This window comes from Bombina bombina, chromosome 5 (assembly GCF_027579735.1).
Source record: "Bombina bombina isolate aBomBom1 chromosome 5, aBomBom1.pri, whole genome shotgun sequence".
Taxonomy (NCBI): domain Eukaryota; kingdom Metazoa; phylum Chordata; class Amphibia; order Anura; family Bombinatoridae; genus Bombina; species Bombina bombina.
Genome location: NC_069503.1, coordinates 836,149,099 through 836,176,203, shown reverse-complemented (window position 1 = coordinate 836,176,203; position 27,105 = coordinate 836,149,099). Strand labels below are relative to the sequence as shown.

The 27,105-nt window shown below is 38.6% G+C and overlaps 1 protein-coding gene across 1 annotated transcript in view; it reads right to left on the bottom strand.

The window, feature by feature from the left end:
* LOC128660878 (mitochondrial enolase superfamily member 1) overlaps positions 1-27,105 on the bottom strand; it is a 197,737-nt gene that overhangs the window by 35,514 nt on the left and 135,118 nt on the right. The window contains exon 11 of the mRNA XM_053714960.1: positions 15,438-15,572. Coding sequence (XP_053570935.1) covers positions 15,438-15,572 — 135 coding nt within the window. The remainder of the gene's footprint in view (positions 1-15,437; positions 15,573-27,105) is intronic.

Below are 27,105 nucleotides of genomic sequence, written 5' to 3'. Positions count from 1 at the left end.
ATATATATGTGTGTGTGTGTGTGTGTATATATATACTATATATATATATATATATATATATATATATATATATATATATATATATATATATATATATATATATATAAAATCTTGTGTCATATTGTCTAATAACAATACATGGGTGTAGATCCTATGACAGCTGCAACTAATAGCAACATAACTGCAACATTGTGGATTCCATGTTGCTATCAATAGCAGTGGGTTAAACAATGCATGTGAGCCACACAAAATATAAGTGGGTCTAGACTTGTGGAAGCTCCCAATTATAAGAGACAGTTATTATTTAGAGATGCTAGAATGTAATATTATTATTCTTCTTTATTTATAATGCGCCGACAGATTCTGCAGCGCTGTTCATGGGTAACAAAGATAAAAGTACAGTACAATATGATACACCAGTCAAAATTTAACAGACAAATACAGGGGGAACTGGGAGACCTGTTCCCATGGGAACTTACAGTCTAGATGGGTAGGAGGGTAAGAAACAGCAGGTGGGGACTGCAAAGGTGGGAATGATGTTAGTGTGGAGTTAGATGAGGGCAACTATTAGGCAAGTGGAAATCATTAGTTACTGATGTGGTGATAGGCTTCCCTGAACAAGAAGGTCTTTAGGGAGTGTTTAAAAGAGGAGAGGTTGGGGGAAAGTCTGACAGCTCGAGGAAGTGCATTCCAAAGTGTTGGTGTCGCACAAGAGAAGTCCTGTAGTCTAGCATGGAAGGAGGTGATGGTAGAATATGCAAGGAGTAGATCATTGTTGGATCTTAGGGGGCGGGCTGGAGTATATTTGTTGATGAGTGAGGACAGGTAGGGGGGGCTGCATTGGTAAGGGCTTTGTAGGTCAGAGTGAGAATTTTGAATTTAATTCTGCTGTCAATGGGGAGCCTGTGAAGGGACTCACAAAGGGGTGCAGCAGATACAGAGTGTCGGGAGAGGTGGATTAGCCTAGCAGAGGCATTTAGGATGGATTGAAGGGGGGGAGAGGTGGGAGAGAGGAAGGCCAGTTGGTAGGTTATTACAGTAGTCAAGCCTGGAAATTACTAGGGAATGGATTAGCTGTTTAGTAGTTTCAGCACTCAAAAAAAGACAAATTTTGGAGATTTTGCATGGGTGTTTGCGACAGGATGAAGAGTGCAATTGGATGTGGGGTATAAAGGACAGATTGGAGTCAAGTGTAACTCCTAGGCAGCGGACTTGGCATGATGGGGAGATAGTGGTGCCGCCAACAGTGATAGTAAAGTTAGAAACTGGAGTAGAATTAGATGGGGGGATTAGAAGAAAAACAAAAAGAAGCAGTGCTACGGGATAAAATTAAAAGTCCAAAATTACTTTATTGGTTTGTACCACAGCATGGAACAAATAAAACAAACACTTGCAAGTGCAAATTAAGAGCTTGACGCGTTTCGGCTTACGCCGTCATCAGAAGCTTTAACTCTATAATCCTCCATCTATCCTTATAAAGGCTCTACTTCTTACTGATTTGTTAACAGATGTATTACATCACCAGATGATTAACACAGTAATTAACCTCTTACAAACTGTTTTTCCATGTTCAAAAACCTCCTATACTGGTGTGTTCATTACCAGAAAGTCTAAATGCTCTTGTTAATACATATGAACTTATGTGCTATATATCAATGTTAAGTTTATACTGTATCCATTTTATTTGTATTTTTGCTTAGGTATAAGCTTAGATAACATACTTGATTTGTTGAGCATATCTACATATGTACTTAAGTGTTGTATATCTCTATTAAGTTTATACTATATTCATTACATTTGCTTTCTTACTTAAATAAGCTTGGGTAACATACTTTGTTTATTCTCCCCTAAACTTTTGCTTTATGCTATATAAACCACCAGTTAATAGGAACGGTCTTATTTTTTATTTTTTATATACAAAAACTCTTTACCTCCATACATTAATTAAATCTGCTTCAGTGTTGAAACCTAATGGAAGGCGAGTTTGCATGGAAAATATCCAAAATGCCTCTCTTTTGGATAATAGCAAGTCAATATTTCCACCTCTCTCTTTAGGGCACACTTTTTTTATCACTTGCCACCTGAAGGTCTTTACATTTTCGTTGTGATATGTTATGAAGTGTGCTGCTAGTGCAGAACACGGGGTTGCGGTAGAGATGTCATTTAAATGCTCTCTAATGCGCTCTCTCACCTCCCTGGTGGTCATGCCCACGTATTGCATCTTACATTCTGTGCATTGTACCATGTAAATAACATATTTGGATCTACAGTTTGCACAACTTGTGGCCTCATAAACACGCTGTGTTGTGCAAGATTGAAATCGTTTAGATACAACTGTATGCCCACATGCTTTGCAATTAGGGTTGTGACATTTAAAGTGTCCTTTGCATGTTAACCAACTACTTTGTCCTACTTTCTTCTGGTTGACTACACTAGGAGATAGATAATTACCAAGAGTGCGGTTCCTTTTAGACACAAAACAACAGCCTTTCTTGACAGTTTCGTATAAGACATTATCTCCTTTGAGAATTGGAAAATGTTTTTCCACTATTTTTACAATTCTGCCGTACTGGTTGCTATATTTTGTTATAAAGGTGGGCATATCTTTATTGCGTTCCCTTCTAGGTTTAATTTTGTCCAATAAGAGCTCCCTTCTATCTAAACCTTCCAATTTAGATAGAAGGGAGAAGAAGCTCAGTCTTAAACATGTTGATTTTTAGGTGGTGAGAGGCCATCCATGAAGAAATGCCAGATAAGAAGTCGCTGATGTGGGAAAGGACAGAAGGAGAGAGTGCAGGGGTGGATAGGTAGATCTGAGTATCATCAGCATAGAGGTGATAGTTGAAGCCATAGCTACTGATAAGTTTACCCAGTGAGGAAGTATAGAGAAGAGTAGAGGGCCTAGAACAGAGCCTTGAGGTACTCCAACAGACAGAGGCAATGAAGAGGAGGAGTCGCCAGCAAATGAAACAGAAAAGGACCTATTAGAGAGATAAGAGTGGATCCAGGAGAGGGCAATGTCACAGAGCCCAAGGGAGCTTAGAGTCCGTAGGAGGAGGAGATGGTCAACAGTGTCAAAAGCAGCAGACAGGTCAAGTAAGATAAGTATAGAATAGTGGCCATTGTTTTTAGCAGAAAGAAGATCGTTAGTAACCTTGGTGAGGGCAGTCTCAGTTGAGTGTTGGGAACGAAAGCCAGATTGCAGGAGGTCAAGCAATGAGTTGGAGGACAGAAAGTGGGTTAGGCGTTAGAAAACTAGTTTTTCAAGGACTTTTGAAGCTAGCGGAAGCAGTGATATGGGGCAGTAGTTTGCAGGATAATTGGGGTTGAGGGAGGGTTTTTTGAGGATGGGGGTGACCTTTGCTTGTTTGAAGGAAGATGGAAATGAACCAGTAGTAAGGGATCGGTTGAATATGTGAGTAAGAGCTGGAGTGAGGGTAGACGACAGAGAAGGTATTAGATGTGAAGGGATAGGGTCAAGTGGGCAGGTAGTGAGGTGTGAGGAAGACATTAGGGAACTCACTTCATTCTCGGTGGTTGGGGGGAAGGTACTGAGAGTGGTGGAGGGGGTGACCGGGGGCGGAGATGGAAGGTTGCAGTCTTGTGTTGGGATGTTACTTCAGATGGTAAGTGTTTTGTTGAAAAAGTAGTCGAAGAGACATTTAGAGTTTAAGGAATGAGAAGATATAAGAAAAGAGAAGTAGTTTTGCTTGGCTAAGTGAAGGGCAGAGGAGAAAGAATAAAGAATGAACTTATAGTGGAGGAAATCTGGTTCAGAGCAGGATTTCCTCCAGGCATGTTCAGCACCATGGGAGCATTTTTGTAGGTAGCATGTTTGCTGAGAGTGCCAGGGCTGGAGCTGACGACGTGGGGTTTCGCGTATTTGTGGAGGAGCAAGGGTGTTGAGTGCAGAGGAGAGAGTATTGTTATAGTGGGTTGTAGCAAGATCAGGGCAGGATACATCTGAAGTGTGGGGGAGGCATTTTTGAATATGGTTGAAAAGTTGGAGAGGATCCACAGTGTGCAGATTTCTACAGGTGCGGGAACGAGGGAGAGAAATAGGTTTAGCATGTACATTAAGATTATAGGTGAGCAGATGGTGGTATGAAATGGGAAATGGGCGACAGGTGACATCAGAAAGGGATCAGAGGTAGGAGAATACCAGATCAATAAAGTGTCCGTCGAGGTGAGTAGGGAATAGGGTGGATTGTGAGAGACCAAAGGAGTTTGTGAGTGAGAGAAGTTTAGAGGCAGCAGGGGCAGATGGGTTTTCAATAGTTATGTTGAAGTCCCCTAGGATTATAGCAGGTGTATTTGTAGAGAGAAAGTGAGAAATTCAGGCAGCAAAGTTGTCAAGGAATTGGGAGGTTGGTCCAGGGGGGGGGGGGGGGCGATAGATAACTGCCACTCTGCATGAGAGGGGGGAGAACAGGCGGATGCAGTGGACTTCAAAGGAGGAGAAGGAGAGAGATGGATGAGGATGCAGGTGCTGATAGGAGCAGGAGGGGGAGAGTAAGATTCCAACACTGACACCATGTCTCTCACCTGGCCTAGGTGTGTGACTAAAATGGAGACCGCCATGTGTGAGAGCAGCAATGGAAGCAGTCAGAAGAAGATAGCCAGGTTTCAGTAATTGCTAGAAGATTGAAAGCATTAGAGACAAAGGTCATGAACAGTTGAAGTTTGTTACAGACAGAGGGAACATTCCAAAGGGCACAACAAAAGAGAGGGGATAAGCGCTGTGGGTAATGGAGATTAGATTGTTAGGATTGACAGTGTCCTATAACGTTTGCTTATATATTATGCATTGCACAGTGCTCCCACTGACTCATTTTTTATAACAACTCTCTAAAACAGTTATTTACCTGCTTCTAGCTTTCTTACAATTGCATTTAGATTGATAAAACTCAGTGTGGAGAATACAAAATAAATTATAACCAACACTGAGTTGATCACTTTAGAATGGTTTTTCCTGACTGCTCGTCACTGAACATCACCACAACTAATTCTAACCATGACTATCCACCACTCCAAAAAACCCGTCCCCAACTTTACTATCCTTAAAGGGACAGTCTTGTCAAAATTAAACTATCATGATTCCGATAGGACATGCAATTTTAAACAACTGTCCAATGTACTTTTATCATCATATTTGCTTTGTTCTCTTGGTATTCTTTGTTGAAAGCTAAATCTAGTTAGGCTCTTATGCTAATTTTTGATCCCTTGAAGGCCGCCTCAGTGCATTTTGACAGTTTTTCACAGCTAGACAGTGCTAGTTCATGTGCACCATATAGATAACATTGTGCTCACTCACCTGGAGTTATTTATGAGTCGGCACTAATTGGCTGAAATGCAAGTCAATCAAAAGAACTGAGATAAGGGGGTGGTCTGCAGAGGCTTATATACAAGGTTATCACAGAGGTAAAAAGCATATTAAAATAACTGTTGGCTATGCAAAACTGGGGAAAGGGATTATCTATCTTTTTAAACGATAACAATTCTGGAGTAGACTGTCCCTATAATGTGATCACCTTGTTCTCTAAAAACTCCTCTACACAATCGCCCATTGGTATTGGGATTTGTAGAAGTAGCAATCTTAGTTGGAATAACTAATTTCAATATAGGGTACAAATGTTTATCAGTAAGATAGGTATAGAACTGTCTCATTTATCAAATTACTATTCCATTTATGGCCAATACACTCATATCCCTCAGGGAAGTGTGGGGGGTGCCCTAGTGGTTAATACATAGGATAATCAAAAAGAAAGAAAAAATAAAAACACTATATGGCACCGACTTAAACACATAGGTAAATCTACAAAGAGGGAGACAAAAATTAAAACGTAACTTTCTTTTACAAAGATATGACGAGTCCACGGATTTCATCCTTACTTGTGGGATATTAATCTCCTGCTAACAGCAAGTGGCAAAGAGCACCACAGCAGAGCTGTATATATAGACCCTCCCCTTCCCCTCCACCCCCAGTCATTCTCTTTGCCTGTGTTATACTAGGAAGACATGGTAAAGTGAGGTGTTAGTTTTAGTTTCTTCAATCAAGAAGTTTTTTATTTTAAATGGTACCGGTGCGTACTATTTTCCTCAGGGGGATATTTAAGAAGATTTCTGCCCTGAGGTTTGATGATCTTAGCATTTGTAACTAAGATCCACGCTGGTTCCTACAAGACTTCTGAAGGTAACCATGAGACATCTTCAGTGTGGAGACCGGTTTCATGCTACAAGCAGCATTAAGGTATGTGCAGCATTTTTTTCTGAGGAGACTTGGTGTATCAGAACTGGCTGGCATTATTTCTCTGTATGGGGATGGGGTAAGTAGTAAAACCTATTTTAATAAGAGGGGTGTTACTGGAGTCCCTATATTATATTTATCATTAGTTGATATTTGGGCATTATGTGACATGGGAGAAAATGTAAAAAATTATGTTTTATGTTTTTTATTTTTGGCACTTAAAACTTATTGGTTTTATGCTTGAGGGTTGTATTGTGTGTGTATTTCTACTTTAGTGCAAAACTGCATTCCCATGCGGTGTTGTTTGGGCCTACTCCAACTTTTGACCTTAAGGGGCGGAGCCTATTTTGGTGCATTTCCTTCAGACTTAGCAGCAGCAAACAGTAACTCGGTGGCTCCTGGACTGTGTAGCTGGTCTGAAGGGTTGGAAACTTGATTCGAAGTACTCTGGGGGCAGGAAGGCGCCACAGCAGAGCTGTGGCGAGGTGTAGAGGGTATTTTTTATCTATCTTTTGACTAGATGTTGATATAAGTACTTCTAAAGCCTTATTTCTGCCCTTGCTTCTGGGAAGTAATTTTTGGATTAACCAACGATATTTAAGTTAAATTTGGGAATAATTTAACGTTTTTTGTGCATTTTGGAAAAATTGTTCACTTTTTCTTTTTTTAAAGGCACAGTACACGTTTTTTCTAATGTTTATTTTATGCTATAAATAAGTGTTTAAACAACTTTTGTGGTATTACTAGTCTGTTCAACATGTCTGACATTGAGGATTCTCATTGTTCTATGTGTTTAGAAGCTATTGTGCAACCCCCTCTAACATTGTGCAACTTTTGTACTGAAAGGGCTTTACAATGTAAAAAGCATATTTTAAATAAAGTAAGTGTGCCTAAGGATGATTCTCATTCTGAAGAGAATCAGGATATGCCATCCAATTCTCCCCAAATGTCACAACCTTTAACGCCCACACAAGCGACGCCTAGTACTTCTAGTGCGTCTAATTCCTATACTCTGCAGGAGATGGCTGCAGTTATGTCAACTACCCTTACAGAGGTATTGTCTAAATTACCAGTGTTGCAGGGTAAACACAGTAGGTCAAGTATTAATGTAAATACTGAATCCTCTGATGCTTTATTAGCTATTTCCGATGTTCCCTCACAGTGCTCTGAGTTGGGGATCAGGGAATTACTGTCTGAGGGTGAAATTTCTGATTTAGGGAATGTTTTGCCTCAGACAGATTCGGATGGTATGTCATTTAAATTTAAGCTTGAACACCTCCGCCTGTTACTTAGGGAGGTTTTAGCGATTCTGGATGATTGTGACCCTATTGTGATTCCTCCAGAGAAATTGCGTAAAATGGATAAATATTTGGAAGTACCTACTTACACTGATGTTTTTCCGGTTCCTAAGAGAATTTCGGAAATTGTTAGAAAGGAATGGGATAGACCAGGTATACCGTTTTCTCCCCCTCCTAATTTTAAGAAAATGTTTCCCATATCAGATACCAGTCGGGACTCATGGCAAACGGTCCCTAAGGTAGAGGGAGCTATATCTACCCTAGCTATGCGTACTACTATACCCATTGAGGATAGTTGTGCTTTCAAAGACCCTATGGATAAGAAATTAGAGGGTCTTCTAAAGAGATTATTTGTTAATCAGGGGTTTCTTTTACAACCTACGGCTTGCATTGTTCCAGTAACTACTGCAGCAGCTTTTTGGTTTGAGGCTCTAGAAGAGTCTCTTAAGGTTGAGATTCCATTAGATGACATCTTAGATAGAATTAAGGCTCTCAAGCTAGCTAATTCTTTTATTACTGATGGCGCTTTTCAAATTGCTAAATTAGCAGCAAAAAATGCAGGATTTGCTATTTTAGCATGTAGGGCATTGTGGCTTAAATCTTGGTCTGCTGATGTGTCATCAAAACATAAGCTTTTAGCTATTCCCTTTTAAAGGTAAGACCCTTTTCGGGCCAGAATTGAAGGAAATCATTTCTGATATTACAGGAGGTAAAGGCCATGCCCTACCTCAGGATAAATTGGTTAAAATGAGGGGTAACAGAATAATTTTCGTTCCTTTCTGAACTTTAAAGGAGGACCCCCCGCTTCTTCTTCTTCCTCAAAGCAGGAAGGGAATTTTACCCAATCTAAGTCATTCTGGAGACCTAATCAGAACTGGAATAAGGGTAAACAATCCAAAAAGCTCGCTGCTGCTCCTAAAATAGCATGAAGGGGCGGCCCCCTATCCGGGACTGGATCTAGTAGGGGGCAGACTCTCTTTCTTTGCTCAGGCTTGGGCAAGAGATATTTAGGATCCCTGGGCACTAGAAATAGTGACCCATGGTTATCAATTGGAATTCAAGGCCTTTCTCCGAAGAGAGAGATTTCATCTTTCAAAGTTATCTGCAAACCAGATAAAAAGAGAGGCATTCTTACGCTGTGTAAAAGACCTTTCTACTATGAGAGTAATTTGTCCAGTTCCAAAATTGGAACAGGGGCAGGGGTTTTACTCAAACCTATTTGTGGTTCCCAAAAAAGAGGGAGTTTTCAGACCCATTTTAGATCTCAAGTGTCTAAACAAGTTTCTCAGGGTCCCATCGTTCAAGATGGAGACTATACAAACAATCTTTCCAATGATCCAGGAGGGTCAATATATGACTACCGTGGATTTAAAGGATGCTTACCTTCATATTCCAATCCACAAGGATCATCATCGGTTTCTAAGGTTTGCCTTCTTGGAAAAACATTATCAGTTTGTGGCTCTTCCTTTCAGGTTGGCCACAGCACCCAGAATCTTCACAAAAGTACTAGGGTCTCTTTGGGCGGTTCTCAGACCGCGAGGAATAGCGGTGGTGCCTTATCTGGACAAGATTCTGATTCAGGCATCAACATATCATCTGACAAACTCTCGCACGGACACAGTGTTGTCTTTTCTGAGAACCCACGGCTGGAAGGTGAACATAGAGAAGAGTTCACTTGTCCCACAGACAAGGGTTCCTTTCTTGGGAACTCTGATAGACTCGGTAGCCATGAAAATTTTTCTGACGGAGGTCAGAAGATCAAAGATTCTAAATACTTGCTGAGCACTTCAGTCCATTCCTCGGCCATCAGTGGCTCAGTGTATGGAGGTAATTGGATTTATGGTAGCGGCAATGGACATCGTTCCGTTTGCTCACTTTCATCTCAGATCACTGCAACTGTGCATGCTCGGACAGTGGAATGGGGATTATGCGGATTTATCTCCTCAGATAAATCTGGATCAAGAGATCAGAAACTCTCTTCTTTGATGGTTGTCACCGGATCATCTGTCCCAAGGGACTTGTTTCCGCAGACCCTTGTGGGTGATAGTGACAACAGATGCCAGCCTTCTGGGCTAGGGTGCAGTTTGGAACTCCCTGAAGGCTCAGGGTGTTTGGACTCAAGTGAAGTCTCTACTTCCAATCAATATTCTGGAACTGAGAGCAATATTCAATACGCTTCAGGCATGGCCTCAGTTGGCTTCGGCCAAATTAATCAGATTCTAGTCAGACAACATCACGACTGTGGCATTTATCAATCATCAGGGGGGAACAAGGAATTCCTTAGCGATGATAGAGGTATCCAAGATAATCAGTTGTGCGGAGGCCCACTCTTGTCATCTGTCAGCATTCTACATCCCAGGAGTAGAGAACTGGGAAGCAGATTTTCTAAGTCAGCAGACTTTTCATCCGGGGGAGTGGGAACTTCACCCAGAGGTATTTGCCTCATTGATTCTCAGATCGGGCAGACCGGAATTGGATTTGATGGCATCTCGACAGAATGCCAAGCTTCCAAGATACGGATCCCGGTCAAGGGATCCTCAGGCCGAACTGATAGATGCCTTGGCAGTGCCTTGGTTGTTCAGCCTAGCTTATGTGTTTCCACTGTTTCCTCTCCTTCCACGCGTGATTGCTCAAATCTAACAGGAGAGAGCTTCAGTGATCCTGATAGCGCCTGCATGGCCACGCAGGATATGGTATGCGGATCTAGTGGACATGTCCTCTCTGCCACCGTGGAAACTTCCATTGGGACAGGACCTTCTCATTCAAGGTCCTTTCCAACATCCAAATCTAATTTCTCTGCAGCTGACTGCGTGGAGATTGAACGCTTTATTTTCTCAAAGCGAGGATTCTCTGATTCGGTCATCAATACTTTGATATAGGCTAGAAAGCCTGTCACTAGAAAAATCTATCATAAGATATGGTGTAAATATCTTTATTGGTGTGAATCCAAGAGTTACTCATGGAGTAAAGTTGGGATTCCTAGGATTCTGTCTTTTCTCCAAGGATTGGAGAAAGGATTATCAGCAAGTTCCTTAAGGGGACAAATTTCAGCTTTGTCAATTCTGTTTCACAAACGTTTGGCAAATGTACCAGATGTTCAGTCTTTTTGTCAGGCTTTATTTAGAATTAAGCCTGTATATAGACCCATTACTCCTCCCTGGAGTTTGAATTTAGTTCTTTGAGTTCTTCAAGGGGTTCCGTTTGAACCCATGCATTCCATGGATATAAAATTGTTATCCTTGAAAGTTCTGTTTTTAGGTTGTTTCAAATAAGAATATTAATCAGGAAATTGTTGTTCCTTACTTATGTCCTAACCCTTCTTCTAAGAAGGAGTGTATGTTGCATAATTTGGATGTGGTCCATGCCTTAAGTTTTACTTACAGGCAACTAAGGATTTCCGTCTATCTTCTTCTTTTTTCCTTGTTTATTCTGTAAAGCGTAGGGGTCAGAAAGCTACGGCTACCTCTTTCTTTTTGGCTCAGAAGTATCATCCGCCTGGCATATGAGACTGCTGGACAGCAGCCTCCTGAAAGAATTACGGCTCATTCTACTAGGGCTGTTGCTTCCACATGGGCTTTTAAAAGCGATGCATCTGTTGAACAGATTTGTAAGGCTGCAAATTGGTCGTCCCTTCACACTTTTTCCAAATTTTCCAAATTTTATACTTTTGCTTCTTCTGAGGCTATTTTTGGGAGAAAGGTTCTTCAAGCAGTAGTGCCTTCCGTTTAGGTTCCTGTCTTGTCCCTCCCTTTCATCCGTGTCCTATTGCTTTGATATTGGTTTCCCACAAGTAAGGAGGAAATCCGTGGACTCATTATATCTTTGTAAAAGAAAACTAAATTTATGCTTACCTGATAAATTACTTTCTTTTACGATATGACGAGTCCACGGCCCACCCTGTTCTTTTTAAGACAGTTTTTCTTTATATTTTTTGTAAACTTCAGTCACCTCTGCACCTTTTAGCCTTTCCATTTTCTCTTCCTATACCTTCAGCCGAATGACTGAGGGTGGAGGGGAAGGGGAGGGGCTATATATACAGCTCTGCTGTGGTGCTCTTTGCCACTTCCTGTTAGCAGGAGGTTAATATCCCACAAGTAAGGATGAAATCCGTGGACTCTTCATGTCATAAAAGAAAGCAATTTATCAGGTAAGCATAAATTTAGTTTTTACTCTCAAAAATTAAAAGGCAAACATCCTACATGGGAAGAGTATAAAAAACACACATTTAAAAACAAAGTAGCACTGGATTAGACACACAGCAATGTGTCATTTCAAAATAAAGCAATCAAGATCAAAGTTTGTAGTTTCCAAAATTAAGCAGGTTTCAGCACTGTCAGAGGCCCATTGTAAGATGCCCACTGAGTTAGAAAAAGATCCCTAGTAAACTACTGACTATGATTAGATGATACCCACAAAGGTGGGTAAAGGGTTGGGCTTAACCGACAGTAGACAGTAGACAGCTACTTACAATTATTGTGAAAAATGTATGGGCTTGCAGTGACCGTGGAATAACCAAATTATCAATTTAACGATCAAAAATATACACAAGTAGAGGATAACGAAGTCCAGATTACTCACAGACAGGCGAACACCTAATGCACGTTTTGTCTGGGCTTTCTCAAAGCCTTAATTGGTTCCTTTCATTGGATACTTTATTTTCCCAATAGCCAATCAAATAAGTGGTATAGGTATCACACCCTCTATCTGAGCGTCAGTATAACCGCATCACATTACACGCGATCACATGACACTATTCCCCATCATATTGGGGGGCGTGTTCTCATTGTGATGCCGCTTGTGTCCAATAGCCCATATGTTCAGTGCAGACTATTACAAACTGGCAGTAACACAGCATCACAATGCACGAAATCACGCGACATCCCAACTCATCATAGAGGGGGGCGTGTTTTTACAGTAGACTGTCCCTTTAATGTGATCACCTTGTTGCAACCCTCATTAACTCTAAAAACTCCCCTACACAATCGCTCATTGGTATTGGGATTTGTAGAAGTAGCAATATGAGTTGGAATGACTAATTTCAATATAGGATACAAATGTTATACAGATTTAAAAAACTGCATTCAATAGATACAGCCAGTTAAATTTAGTCTATAAGCTACATTTATAGACACTCATGTTTCTGATAAGGGCTCTTCAAAGGCGAGACTATATTCGAAAATCCATTGAGGCTCTCTTCACCTATCTTTACCAGTCTATCACCAGAGGGTATTCCTGACATTAATATATATAATTCTTTTAATGGCCTCAATATATGATATATCGCACATCAAATAAGAGCAACTATCAATGTGGAATTACAGAAGCAACACTTTTTGGCAAAATTTGCAGAACGGGTTCTCTTAATGAGTATAAGAGGTTGATTTATCATATGTCGAGCAGACATGATTCACTATATAAATACGCTGTCCGCATTTATCATTAAACAAGCATTTCTGGTATAATGCTTGTGCAATGCCGCCCCCTGCTTACTGGCAGGCAATTGGCCGCTAGCAGGGGCTGTCAATTATCCCGATCATATCAGATTGGAATGATTTCAATCCGCCACCTAAAAGTGGTAGACTGGTTAAAGGGATAGTGAACACCAAACATTTTATTGTTTAAAAAGATAGATAATCCCTTTATGTACCATACCCCAGACTGCCTCCTTATCTCAGATCTTTTGACAAACTTGCTTTTCAGGCAATTAGTGCTGACTCTTAAATAACTTCACGTGCGTGAGCACAGTGTTATCTATATAAAACACATGAACTAACACCCTCTAGCTGTGAACAACTGTCAAATGCATTCAGTTGAGAGGCGGCCTTCAAGGGCTTAGAAATTAGCATATGAGCCTATTTAGGTTTAGCTTTCAACTAACAATAACAAGAGAACTAAGCTAATTTGATGATACAAGTAAATTAGAGTTTAAAATGACATGACAGTTGTTTAAAATGACATGCCCTATCTGAATCATGAAAGCTTAATTTGGACTATACCTTTAAGGAGCTGCTGCCACTTAACTTCCGTTTCAGGCAAGCCTTAAATGATGAGCCTGAGAAGGAGTAATCACTGCTTATTTAAATATTAAATATTTGCACGTCTGTTATGTTATGTTACAGTTGTCTGCTAGGATAGAACATATTTCAGCAATTTTGTAGATACCAATGAGGGGTTGACTAGGAGTTTTCTGATGTTTTTGGGTTGTACTTAAAGGGACAGTCTACACCAGAATTTTTATTGTTTTACAAGATAGATAATCCCTTTATTACCCATTCCCCAGTTTTGCATAACCAACACAGTTATATTAATATACTTTTTACCTCTGTGATTATCTTGTATCTAAGCCTCTACAAACTGCCCCTTTATTTCAGTTCTTTTGAAAGACTTGCAGTTTAGCCAATCAGTGCTGGCTCCCAGATAACTTCACGTGCATGAGCACAGTGTTATCTATATGAAACACATGAAATAACACCCTCTAGTGGTGAAAAACTGTTAAAATGCATTCTGAAAAGAGGTGGTCTTCAAGGTCTAAGAAATTAGCATATGAACCTCCTAGGTTAAGCTTTCAACTAAGAATACCAAGAGAACAAAGCAAAATTGGTGATAAAAGTAAATAGGAAAATTGTTTAAAATGACATGCCCTATCTGATTCATGAAAGTTTATTTTGGACTAGACTGTCTCTTTAAGGCATGGAGGCATATTTATCAAATGTCTGTCGGACCTGATCAGGATCAGGTCTGACAGACATCTCTGAATGCGGAGAGCAATACGCCACCAAAAAAAAAACGCCGCCACCCTGCAGATTCACGGCCAATCGGACGCCAGTAGGCGGTGTCAATCAACCGATCGTACTTGATCGGGTTGAATTGTGGCGATGTCTGTCCGCCTGCTCAGAGCAGGCAGACAGGGTTATGGAGCAGCGGTCTTTAGACCGCTGCTTCATAACTGCTGTTTCTGGCAAGTCTGAAGACTCGCCAGAAACACGGGCCCTCAAGCTCCATTCGGAGCTTGATAAATAGGCTTCATGGTCTGAATTTTCACCAAAACTTCAACTTAGTGTACACGATTGCCCTTGTGAAGTATCTAATCTTACAGTTGTGTCTCACTATTTCAAAGCTGACAAAGTTTGTCTTGTTTTTATTTCTTTTTCTTTTTTTCAATATTTATTCATTTGTTTTGTAAGGTTGCAAATGTATTTTGTGATGCCAGTTTCCTTGACAGTGGCAAGATGTTGACTGTTGCGAGATAGAAGCGACTCTTTTGATTTCAGTGGAGCTAAATTCGCCACTTACTGATCTAACAAGGGGCAGGTTCAAATCTTTATCAATTCCATGATTTGTAAGTGACAAAGTTGCAGCAAGTTTTTTCAACAAGATATTCATTACAGGAACAACTTTTATTAGTCGTGATGATTGACTTTATTGAAGCCACAATAAATTTTGGAAAATAAAACTAACTTTTCATCATATGTTTCTAAGGTTTATGTATATATATTAAAGTGTTTTTGAATTTCCAGATTGCTTGACATTTTCAGAATATTGGAATGTTTTTTTTGCGTGAATTGCTATGACTCCATTATCAATGAGCTTTTGTTTTTACAAAGATGTTAGCTACAATAAGCTGGTTGTCAATAAAAAGCAGATTTTATGTTTTTTTGCTTTAAATTTTATATTTTACGCAAATAAATTATAGGTGTATTAACAAATAATTGTCACATAGTACTTTTCCTGGATTCAGTAAATAAATCTGTCATCCTGGATGATCTGGAATATGGTGCTTATGTTGCTTAAAAAGAACTCAGACTGGAAGAGATTTTTTGCACCAATTTAACTGAACAGAAATCATAAAGACAATTGTGAACGCAAAATGTCAGTTAATATAGTTATTTTACCTTTGAAATAGTTGCATGGCCAAGGATATCATCTGGTGATGTAGGCTCCTCAATCCATACAGGTTTAAATTCAGCTAAAGTTGAGACCCAATCAATAGCTTCATGCACATCCCACCTCTGATTTGCATCAAGCATCTGAAAATGAAATATGAAATAAAATTATGTTACCCATTCCAATCAATTAGAGATTACCATTTAAAAACAACTTATAAAGCTCAGACAAACAATGTTTTCATTTGTTTTCTAGGGTATTCCAATCCATTAGAACAGCCATTGGTTGATTTAGTGAAATCTCCTTGCTTACATGCACCATATAGCTAGTTCGTTGATAATGGCTTACAAATGGATTAATGCATGAATATGTAGCTAATGGACTTTTTGCAGGCTTTTTATTAACTTATGGCTAGATTTAGAGTTTTGTCGGTAACGACCCGCGTAGCTAACGCTGGCTTTTTTCTGGCCGCACCTTTTAAATAACTCTGGTATTGAGAGTTCACAGAATGGCTGCGTTAGGCTCCAAAAAGGGAGCGTACAGGCATATTTAACGCCACTGCAACTCTCGATACCAGAGTTGCTTACGGACGCGGCCAGCCTCAAAAACGTATTATTATTATTTTGGGGGTCTTTGTTATTTTATTAGGGGGCTTAGAGTAGGTGTAATTAGTTTAAAATTGTTGTAATATTTTTCTGATGTTTGTAAATATTTTTTTATTTTTTGTAACTTAGTTCTTTTTTATTTTTTGTACTTTAGTTAGTTTATTTCATTGTATTTATTTGTAGATATTGTATTTAATTAATTTATTGATAGTGTAGTGTTAGGTTTAATTGTAACTTAGGTTTGGATTTATTTTACAGGTAATTTTGTAATTATTTTAACTATTTTAGCTATTGTACCTGGTTAAAATAAATACAAAGTTACCTGTAAAATAAATATAAATCCTAAAATAGCTATAATATAAATATAATTTATATTGTAGCTATATTAGGATTTATTTTACAGGTAAGTATTTAGCTTTAAATAGGAATAATTTATTTAATAAGAGTTAATTTATTTAGTTAGATTTAAATTATATTTAACTTAGGGGGGTGTTAGTGTTAGGGTTAGACTTAGCTTTAGGGGTTAATAAATTTATTAGAATAGCGGTGAGCTCCAGTCGGCAGATTAAGGGTTAATGTTTGAAGTTAGGTGTCGGCGATGTTAGGGAGGGCAGATTAGGGGTTAATACTATTTATTATAGGGTTAGTGAGGCGGATTAGGGGTTAATAACTTTATTATAATAGCGGTGCGGTCCGCTCGGCAGATTATGGGTTAATAAGTGTAGGCAGGTGGAGGCGACGTTGAGGGGGGCAGGTTAGGGGTTAATAAATATAATATAGGGGTCGGCGGTGTTAGGGGCAGCAGATTAGGGGTACACAAGGATAACGTAAGTAGCGGCGCTTTGCGGTCGGCAGATTAGGGGTTAATTATTGTAGGTAGCTGGCGGGGATGTTTTGGGGGGTAGGTTAGGGGTTAATAAATATAATACAGGGGTCGGCGGTGTTAGGGGCAGCAGATTAGGGGTACATAAGGATAACGTAGGTGGCGGTCGGCAGATTAGGGGTTAAAAAAAATTAATCGAGTGGCGGCGATGTGGGGGGACCTCGGTTTAGGGGTACATAGGTAGTTTATGGGTGTTAGTGTACTTTAGAGCACAGTAGTTAAGAGCTTTATGAACCGGCATTAGCCCAGAAAGCTCTTAACTACTGACTTTTTTCTGCGGCTGGAGTTTTGTCATTAGATTTCTAACGCTCACTTCAGACACGACTCTAAATACCGGAGTTAGAAAGATCCCATTGAAAAGATAGGATACGCAATTGACGTAAGGGGATCTGCGGTATGGAAAAGTCGCAGCTGAAAAGTGAGCGTTAGACCCTTTCTTGACTGACTCCAAATACCGGCGGTAGCCTAAAACCAGCGTTAGGAGCCTCTAACGCTGGTTTTCATGGCTACCGCCAAACTCTAAATCTAGGCCTTTGAGAGACAAGACCGGATGGAATCAGCCAATCAGATTGACCTCGCATTCTATTGGCTGTTCCGATCAGCCAATAGAATGCGAGCTCAATCTGATTGGCTGATTGGATCAGCCAATCGGATTGAACTTGAATCTGATTGGCTGATTGAATCAGCCAATCAGATTTTTCCTACCTTAATTCCGATTGGCTGATAGAATCCTATCAGCCAATCGGAATTCAAGGGACGCCATCTTGGATGACGTCACTTAAAGGTACAGTCACCTAGTCGTCGGATCAAGAAAGAAGAGGATGCTCTGCGTGGGATGTCTTCAGGATGCTGCCGCTCCGCTCCGGATGGATGAACAGAGAAGATGCCGCCTGGATCAAGACTTCTGATGGATGGAAGACCTCTTCTTGCCCCGCTTGGATGAAGACTTCTGCCGGTCTGGATGTCATCTTCTGCCCGATCGGATGAAGACTTCGGCCCGCTGGGTGAAGACACGGTAGAGAGATCTTCAGGGGGGTAGTGTTAGGTTTATTTAAGGGGGGTTTGGGTTAGAGTAGGGGTATGTGGGTGGTGGGTTGTAATGTGGGGGGGGGTATTGTGTTTTTTTTTACAGGCAAAAGAGCTGTTTTCTTTGAGGCATGCCCCGCAAAAGGCCCTGTTCAGGGCTGGTAAGGTAATAGAGCTGATTACTTTTGTAATTTAGTATAGGGTAGGGCATTTTTTTATTTTGGGGGGCTTTGTTATTTTATTAGGGGGCTTAGATTAGGTGTAATTAGTTTAAAATTCTTGTAATTTTTTTTATTTTTTGTAATTTAGTGTTTGTTTTTTTTGTACTTTAGTTTAGTTTATTTCATTGTATTTAATTGTAGGTACTTGTAGTTAATTTATTTAATGATAGTGTAGTGTTAGGTTTAATAGTAACTTAGGTTAGGATTTATTTTACAGGTAATTTTGTAATTATTTTAACTAGGTAGCTATTAAAAAGTAAATATCTATTTAATAGCTATTGTACCTAGTTAAAATAAATACAAAGTTGCCTGTAAAATAAATATAAATGCTAAAATAGCTACAATGTAACTATTAGTTATATTGTAGCTATATTAGGGTTTATTTTACAGGTAAGTATTTAGTTTTATATAGGATTAATTTATTTAGTTAATTTAATGACAGTGTAGTGTTAGGTGTAATTGTAACTTAGGTTAGGGTTTATTTTACAGGTAAATTTGTATTTATTTTAGCTAGGTAGTTATTAACTATTTAATAGCTATTGTACCTAGTTAAAATAAATACAAAGTTGCCTGTAAAATAAATATAAATCCTAAAATAGTTACAATGTAACTATTAGTTATATTGTAGCTATATTAATAGCTAGTAGGGGGCTTAGATTAGGTGTAATTAGTTTAAAATTATTGTAATATTTTATTATTCTTGCTAATTTAGTGTTTGTTTGTTTTTTTGTACTTTTCTGATGGATGGAAGACCTCTTCTTGCCCCGCTTGGATGAAGACTTCTGCCGGTCTGGATGTCCTCTTCTGCCCCATCGGATGAAGACTTCGGCCCGGCTGGGTGAACACGACTCAAGGTAGGGAGATCTTCAGGGGGGTAGTGTTAGGTTTATTTAAGGGGGGTTTGGGTTAGAGTAGGGGTATGTGGGTGGTGGGTTGTAATGTGGGGGGGGTATTGTGTTTTTTTTTACAGGCAAAAGAGCTGTTTTCTTTGGGGCATGCCCCGCAAAAGGCCCTGTTCAGGGCTGGTAAGGTAATAGAGCTGTTAACTTTTGTAATTTAGTATAGGGTAGGGCATTTTTTTTATTTTGGGGGGCTTTGTTATTTTATTAGGGGGCTTAGATTAGGTGTAATTAGTTTAAAATTCTTGTAATATTTTTTTATTTTTTGTAATTTAGTGGGGGGGGTTTTGTACTTTAGTTTAGTTTTTTTAATTGTATTTAATTGTAGGTACTTGTAGTTAATTTATTTAATGATAGTGTAGTGTTAGGTTTAATTGTAACTTAGGTTAGGATTTATTTTACAGGTAATTTTGTAATTATTTTAACTAGGTAGCTATTAAATAGTCAATATCTATTTAATAGCTATTGAACCTAGTTAAAATAAATACAAAGTTGCCTGTACAATAAATATAAATGCTAAAATAGCTACAATGTAACTATTAGTTATATTGCAGCTATATTAGGGTTTATTTTACAGGTAAGTCTTTAGTTTTATATAGGATTCATTTATTTAGTTAATTTAATGATAGTGTAGTGTTAGGTGTAATTGTAACTTAGGTTATGATTTATTTTACAGGTAAATTTGTATTTATTTTAGCTAGGTAGTTATTAAATAGTTATTAACTATTTAATAGCTATTGTACCTAGTTAAAATAAATACAAAGTTGCCTGTAAAATAAATATAAATCCTAAAATAGCTACAATGTAACTATTAGTTATATTGAAGCTATATTAATAGCTAGTAGGGGGCTTAGATTAGGTGTAATTAGTTTAAAATTATTGTAATATTTTATTATTTTTTTGTAATTTAGTGTTTGTTTTTTTTTGTAATTTAGTGGGGGGTTTTTGTACTTTAGTTTATTTAATTGTAGATAATTGTAGGTACTTGTAGTTAATTTATTTAATGACAGTTTAGTGTTAGGTTTAATTGTAACTTAGGTTAGGATTTATTTTACAGGTAATTTTGTAATTATTTTAACTAGGTAGCTATTAATTAGTCAATAACTATTTAATAGCTTTTGTACCTAGTTAAAATAAATACAAAGTTGCCTGTAAAATAAATATAAATGCTAAAATAGCTACAATGTAACTATTAGTTATATTGCAGCTATCTTAGGGTTTATTTTACAGGTAAGTATTTTGTTTTAAATATGATTCATTTATTTAGTTAATTTAATGATAGTGTAGTGTTAGGTGTAATTGTAACTTAGGTTAGGATTTATTTTACAGGTAAATTTGTATTTATTTTAGCTAGGTAGTTATTAAATAGTTATTAACTATTTAATAACTATTGTACCTAGTTAAAATAAATACAAAGTTGCCTGTAAAATAAAAATAAATCCTAAAATAGCTACAATGTAACTATTAGTTATATTGCAGCTATCTTAGGGTTTATTTTACAGGTAAGTCTTTAGTTTTAAATAGGATTCATTTATTTAACTATAGTAAACTTATTTCGTTTTATTTAAATTATATTTAAGTTAGGGGGTGTTAGTGTTAGGGTTAGATTTAGGTTTAGGGGTTAATAACCTTATTATAGTAGCGGCGACGTTGGGGGCGGGAGATTAGGGGTTAATAATTGTAGGTAGGTGGCGGCGATGTTAGGGAGGGCAGATTAGGGGTTAATAAAATGTATTATAGTGTTTGCGAGGCGGGAGTGCGGCGGTTTAGGGGTTAATACATTTATTATAGTGGCGGCGATTTGCGGTCGGCAGATTAGGGGTTAATACTTGTAGTTAGATTGTGGCGACGTTGGGGGGAGGCAGATTAGGGGTTAATAACTATAATGTAGGGGTCGGCGGTGTTAGGGACACCAGATTAGGGGTTAATAGCTATAATGTAGGCGGCGGCGATATCGGGTCGGCAGATTAGGGGTTAATACTTGTAGTTAGATTGCGGCGACGTTGGGGGGGGCAGATTAGGGGTTAATAACTATAATGTAGGGGTCGGCGGTGTTAGGGACAGCAGATTAGGGGTTAATAGTTATAATGTAGGCGGTGGCGATATCGGGTCGGCAGATTAGGGGTTAATACTTGTAGTTAGATTGTGGCGACGTTGGGGGAGGCAGATTAGGGGTTAATAACTATAATGTAGGGGTCGGCGGTGTTAGGGACAGCAGATTAGGGGTTAATAGCTATAATGTAGGCGGCGGCGATATCGGGTCGGCAGATTAGGGGTTAATACTTGTAGTTAGATTGCGGCGACGTTGGGGGGGGGCAGATTAGGGGTTAATAACTATAATGTAGGGGTCGGCGGTGTTAGGGACAGCAGATTAGGGGTTAATAGCTATAATGTAGGCGGCGGCGATATCGGGTCGGCAGATTAGGGGTTAATACTTGTAGTTAGATTGCGGCGACGTTGGGGGAGGCAGATTAGGGGTTAATAACTATAATGTAGGGGTCGGCGGTGTTAGGGACAGCAGATTAGGGGTTAATAGCTATAATGTAGGTTGCGGCGATATCCGATCGGCAGATTAGGGGTTAAATAATGTTATTATAGGGTTTGCGATGTGGGGGGGCCTCGGTTTAGTGGTTCATAGGTAGTTTATGGGTGTTAGTGACTTAGTGTACTAAATGGGTGTTAGTGTACTAAAAACATACCGAATTTCGGAACGGAATAGAACCGAATTCAGCCGAATCCGAATAAATCCGAAACGAATTTATTCGGATCCGAATAAATCCGAAACGAATTTATTCAAATTTTGCCGAATCCGATTCGATCCGAAACGAAATTCGAAAAGTCCGAATTGATCCGAACCGAAAACGAACCAAATTTTTTAGCCGTGCACATGTCTAATCTTCATCCAAGTGGCATCTTCTATCTTCATCCATCCGACGAGGAGCGGCTCCATCTTCAAGACCTCCAGCGCAGAACATCCTCCTTGACCGACGACTAGACGACGAATGAAGGTTCCTTTAATTGACGTCATCCAAGATGGCATCCCTCTATCAGCCAATCGGAATTAAGGTAGGAAAAATCTGATTGGCTGATCCAATCAGCCAATCAGATTCAAGTTCAATCGGATTGGCTGATCCAATCAGCCAATCAGATTGAGCTCGCATTCTATTGGATGTTCCAATCAGCTAATCCGATTGAACTTGAATCTGATTGGCTGATTCAATCAGCCAATCAGATTTTTCCTACCTTAATTCCGATTGGCTGATAGAATCCTATCAGCCAATCGGAATTCGAGGGACGCCATCTTGGATGACGTCACTTAAAGGAACCTTCATTCGTCGTCTAGTCGTCGGTCAAGGAGGATGTTCCGCGCTGGAGGTCTTGAAGATGGAGCCGCTCCTCGTCGGATGGATGAAGATGTCTGCTGGTCCGGATGTCCTCTTCTGCCCGGATAGGATGAAGACTTCTGCCGCTCTGGATGCCCTCTTTTGGTTCATCGGTGCCCGGTTGGGTGAAGACGACTCAAGGTAGGGGGATCTTCAGGGGGTAGTGTTAGGTTTATTTAAGGGGGGTTTGGGTTAGAGTAGGGGTATGTGGGTTGTGGGTTGTAATGTTGGGGGGTGGTATTGTGTTTTTTTTAACATGCAAAAGAGCTGATTTCTTTGGGGCATGCCCCGCAAAAGGCCCTTTTAAGGGCTGGTAAGGTAATAGAGCTGTTAACTTTTGTAATTTAGATTAGGGTAGGGCATTTTTTTTATTTTGGGGGGCTTTGTTATTTTATTAGGGGGCTTAGATTAGGTGTAATTAGATTAAAAATCTTGTAATATTTTTTATTTTTTGTAATAGTTTTTTTTATTTTTTGTAACAAGGTTTATTTAATTGTATTTAATTGTAGGTATTTGTAGTTAATTTATTTAATTTATTTATTGATAGTGTAGTGTTAGGTTTAATTGTAACTTAGGTTAGTTTTTATTTTACAGGTAAATTTGTCTTTATTTTAACTAGATAGCTATTAAATAGTTATTAACTATTTAATAGCTATGTAGTTAAAATAAATTTAAATTTGCCTGTAAAATAAAAATAAATCCTAAAATAGCTACAATATAATTATTAGTAATATTGTAGCTATCTTAGGGTTTATTTTATAGGTAAGTATTTAGTTTTAAATAGGATTAATTTAGTTAATAAGAGTAATTTTTATTTAGATTTATTAAAATAATATTTAAGTTAGGGGGGTGTTAGGGTTAATATTAGACTTATGTTTAGGGGTTAATTAGTTTAATATAGATGGCGGCGGTATAGGGGGGGCAGGATAGGGGTTAATAAATTTATTATAGGTGGCGACGGTGTAGGGGGGGCAGATTAGGGGTTAATAAGTTTAATATAGGTGGCAGCGGGGTCCGGGAGCGGCAGTTTAGGGGTTAAACAATTTATTTAGTTGAAGCGGGGTACGGGATAGGCAGGATAGGGGTTAATACATTTATTATAGGTGGCGGCGGTATAGGGGGGCAGGATAGGGGTTAATAGGTATTATGTAGATGGCGGCGGGGTCCAGGAGTGGCGGTTTAGGGGTTAATCAGTTTATTAGAGTGGCGGTGGGCTCCGGGAGCGGCGGTTTAGGGGTTAATACATTTATTATAGTTGTGGTGGGGTCTAGGAGAGGCGGTTTAGGGGTTAATAACTTTTATTTAGTTGCGTAGGGCTCCGGGGGCGCCGGTATAGGGGTAGAACAGTGTAGTTTAGTGTGGGTGCTTAGTGACAGCTTATCAATAAAGCTGGGAAAAAGCCGAAGAGCAGCAAGATCGGATGAGTGATAACTATCACAGTCCGCTGCTCATCGCCCCGTACTTGGTGCACGGCTTTTTGACAGCTTTTTTGATAACTTTGGCGAGCGTATTCAGGTCCGCGGCGGCGATGTGAGGCGAGCTTAGGCGGGCGTATTGGGGCCGGCAAAGGCAGGTAAGTAGACACGTTGATAACTAGAGGCCATTATCTTCTGCAACGGAAATGTTTTTTCATTGTAAGAGCAATAAAATTGTGGAACTTTTTACTAAAGGAGGTAGTGAATGCAAATACCCTAGATACATTTAAAATCGTTTAGATACATTTCTGGCTAGAAACAAAATTCATGGATATGATTGCTTGTATTAAATGGGTCACTATTTAGTGAGATTAATTTAAGCTTAACTGGAGCTTTTTGTAAGTATATTAGATTTGTATAGGTGGAACTCGATGGTCTTTTTTCCACCTTATTTACTATGTTACTATGTATTACACATGCACACATGTATACGTTTTATACTGTATATATATATATATATATATATATATATATATATATATAATTTATTTAATTAAACATATTCACTATTTTATTATATATTTACATTAAAAAAGTGAGTGATGTTGTTAGAGTGTGCTGTTAGTAGAGAGTGCAGGAAAATATGAAAAGAGAAGGGAGTTAAAAGATAAGTGAGTAATGGTGTGGGGGTTGATGATGGAAGAAACATAGTAAGAGAACATGAGTGAGAAGGGGATTGAGAGGAGGGTGATAGATAGTAAATGAGAGTAGGAGAGAGATGGGGATGAAAGAAAGGACTATTAGGAATTGGATAGAAGAGATTGTGAGGAGTATGAGGAGAATGAGATTGTGAGGAGTATAAGGAGAATGAGATTGTGAGGAGTATAAGGAGAATGAGATTGTGAGGAGTATAAGGAGAATGAGATTGTGAGGAGTATGAGATTGTGAGGAGTATGAGGAGAATGAGATTGTGAGGAGTATGAGGAGAATGAGATTGTGAGGAGTATAAGGAGAATGAGATTGTGAGGAGTATGAGGAGAATGAGATTGTGAGGAGTATGAGATTGTGAGGAGTATGAGGAGAATGAGATTGTGAGGAGAATGAGATTGTGAGGAGTATGAGGAGAATGAGATTGTGAGGAGTATAAGGAGAATGAGATTGTGAGGAGTATGAGATTGTGAAGAGTATGAGGAGAATGGAGTATGATTGTAGACAGCGTGTAAGAGATATGGGAGGGTAATGTGAGAAGAGGGTTAGTGGCGGTTAAGAAAGGAGAAGGCAGCAGATAAGTTATGAAAGGACTATTCTTAGTGAGAAAAAGAATAAAAATGGGACACATCAAAACAATTTAAAAAAAACACAACATTTATAGATAGGTATCACTCCCTGGTGCCAGACAGTCAGGAACAGAGCTGAGGTGAAGCCAGAATCACAACAACCCCCTAAAACAACCCCTAAAAGATATTTTTAGATTTAACCATGAGGGGAATAAAGGCTTAATTGAGCATAACAAATAACATATTTGCAGCACCAGAAAATAGGCTTAGGAATTTAGTTAGGTAGCTAGGATTCAAGTTAAAAGAATATCTATCTATCTATCCCTGCATTTATTTCAGTTATTTATTGAAATTAAGGCAGCTTGGTTCTCTCTACCTTGGGGGTGACCAGAAAGTGTGGAGTTGCTATACTTTTGCATAGAGATTTGGATTATAAGATAGTGTTGAAGTTGACCCAGAAGCTAGATTTATTTTGCTTCAGATACAAGTAAAAATTTGGAATTTAGTCATATGTAATGTATATGCCCCAAATGATTTTTCAGTTGAATTCTGGGATAAGATGAAATTAAAGTTATTCCCGTTTGTCACAGAAAATCTGATTTTAGGTAGAGATTTTAATGCAACTCTTAGTCCAGAGCTTGACAGATTTTTTAAAAAAAAATATATCGACTAATACTAGATATGCTAAATATTTAAGACAATTTTGCTTGAGGTTAAAGTTGGTAGATGTGTGGCGGTTTAAAAACCCAGATGTATTGGCATTTTCATGTGAATCTAAAGCACACCGCACTTTTTCTAGAATAGATTTTTTTCTAATATCTGAAATACTCCTATTGCAGGATTTAGAAAGTACAATGGGAGAGATTTGTGTATCTGATCATGCTATAGTTTCATTTTCCCTACTTTCAGGTAATAAAGAAAGAGGGCGAATCCCTAGATTCAATTTTCCCCGTCACTTATATACTAATCCTAAATTTGTGAATTTTTAAAAAAAAGTATGGCAGCACTATTATAATGAGAATTTAAGTAGTCTCTATAAAATAGAGAATTTTTGGGAAGCATTTAAAGCTGTTATCCGGGGAGAGATTCAAGCGTTTGTGAGCATTGGAAAGAAAAAGAATAGAGCGCGAGAAATTCAAATTACAAACCAAGTTAAGAATGCTTATAGAAAATATTGCTCTTACCCAACAGCGGCTAATTGGGGGAAATACAGAGAAAATAGAAAAGAAAGAGATCTCTTTTTAAAACAAAAATTACTAGACGAAGAGACAAAAATTAATTTGCATTTTAGAGGAGTGCATGGTTGCTCCGCGAAATATTTAGCTAGATTGTCCAAAGTGAGGCAAAAGAGAAATCTCATTTTGTCTATTAAATCAGATGCAGGTAAAGTTACCGAAACTAATAGAATTGTAGAAATATTTCATTCATATTATCAGCAGTTATACAATCAAATTGAAATTGATAATGAAAAGCAAGAGTTGTTCTGGAACACGATAGAGGTCCCAAAAATATTGTCTGATGATTTAATGGTAATTAATGCTCCAATTACCTTGGCAGAAATTAACAAAGCAATAGATAAGCTAAAGCTAAATAAGGCAGCAGATCCGGATGGACTTCCGGCAGAGTTCTATAGATGTTTAAATACAGAGATATCTCTAATTCTAGAAAAGCTTTTTAATTCTTATTATTGTTCTCAGAGCTCTATCTCTAATTATTTTTCTGCAGCTAACATCTCACTCATCTTAAAAAAAGATAAAAATGCGGAAGACCCGGCCTCTTATAGGCCAATCTTGGTCTTAAACACAGATTATAAAATCTTAATGTCAATTATTGCATCTAGGCTATCTGTCTCGCTACATAAAATTATCTATCCAGACCAAACCGGATTTATGACGGGGAGAAATCCCTCGAAAAATATACGTAAACTGGTTAATTTTATAGACTACATGTGGAATGTGGATAAGAGC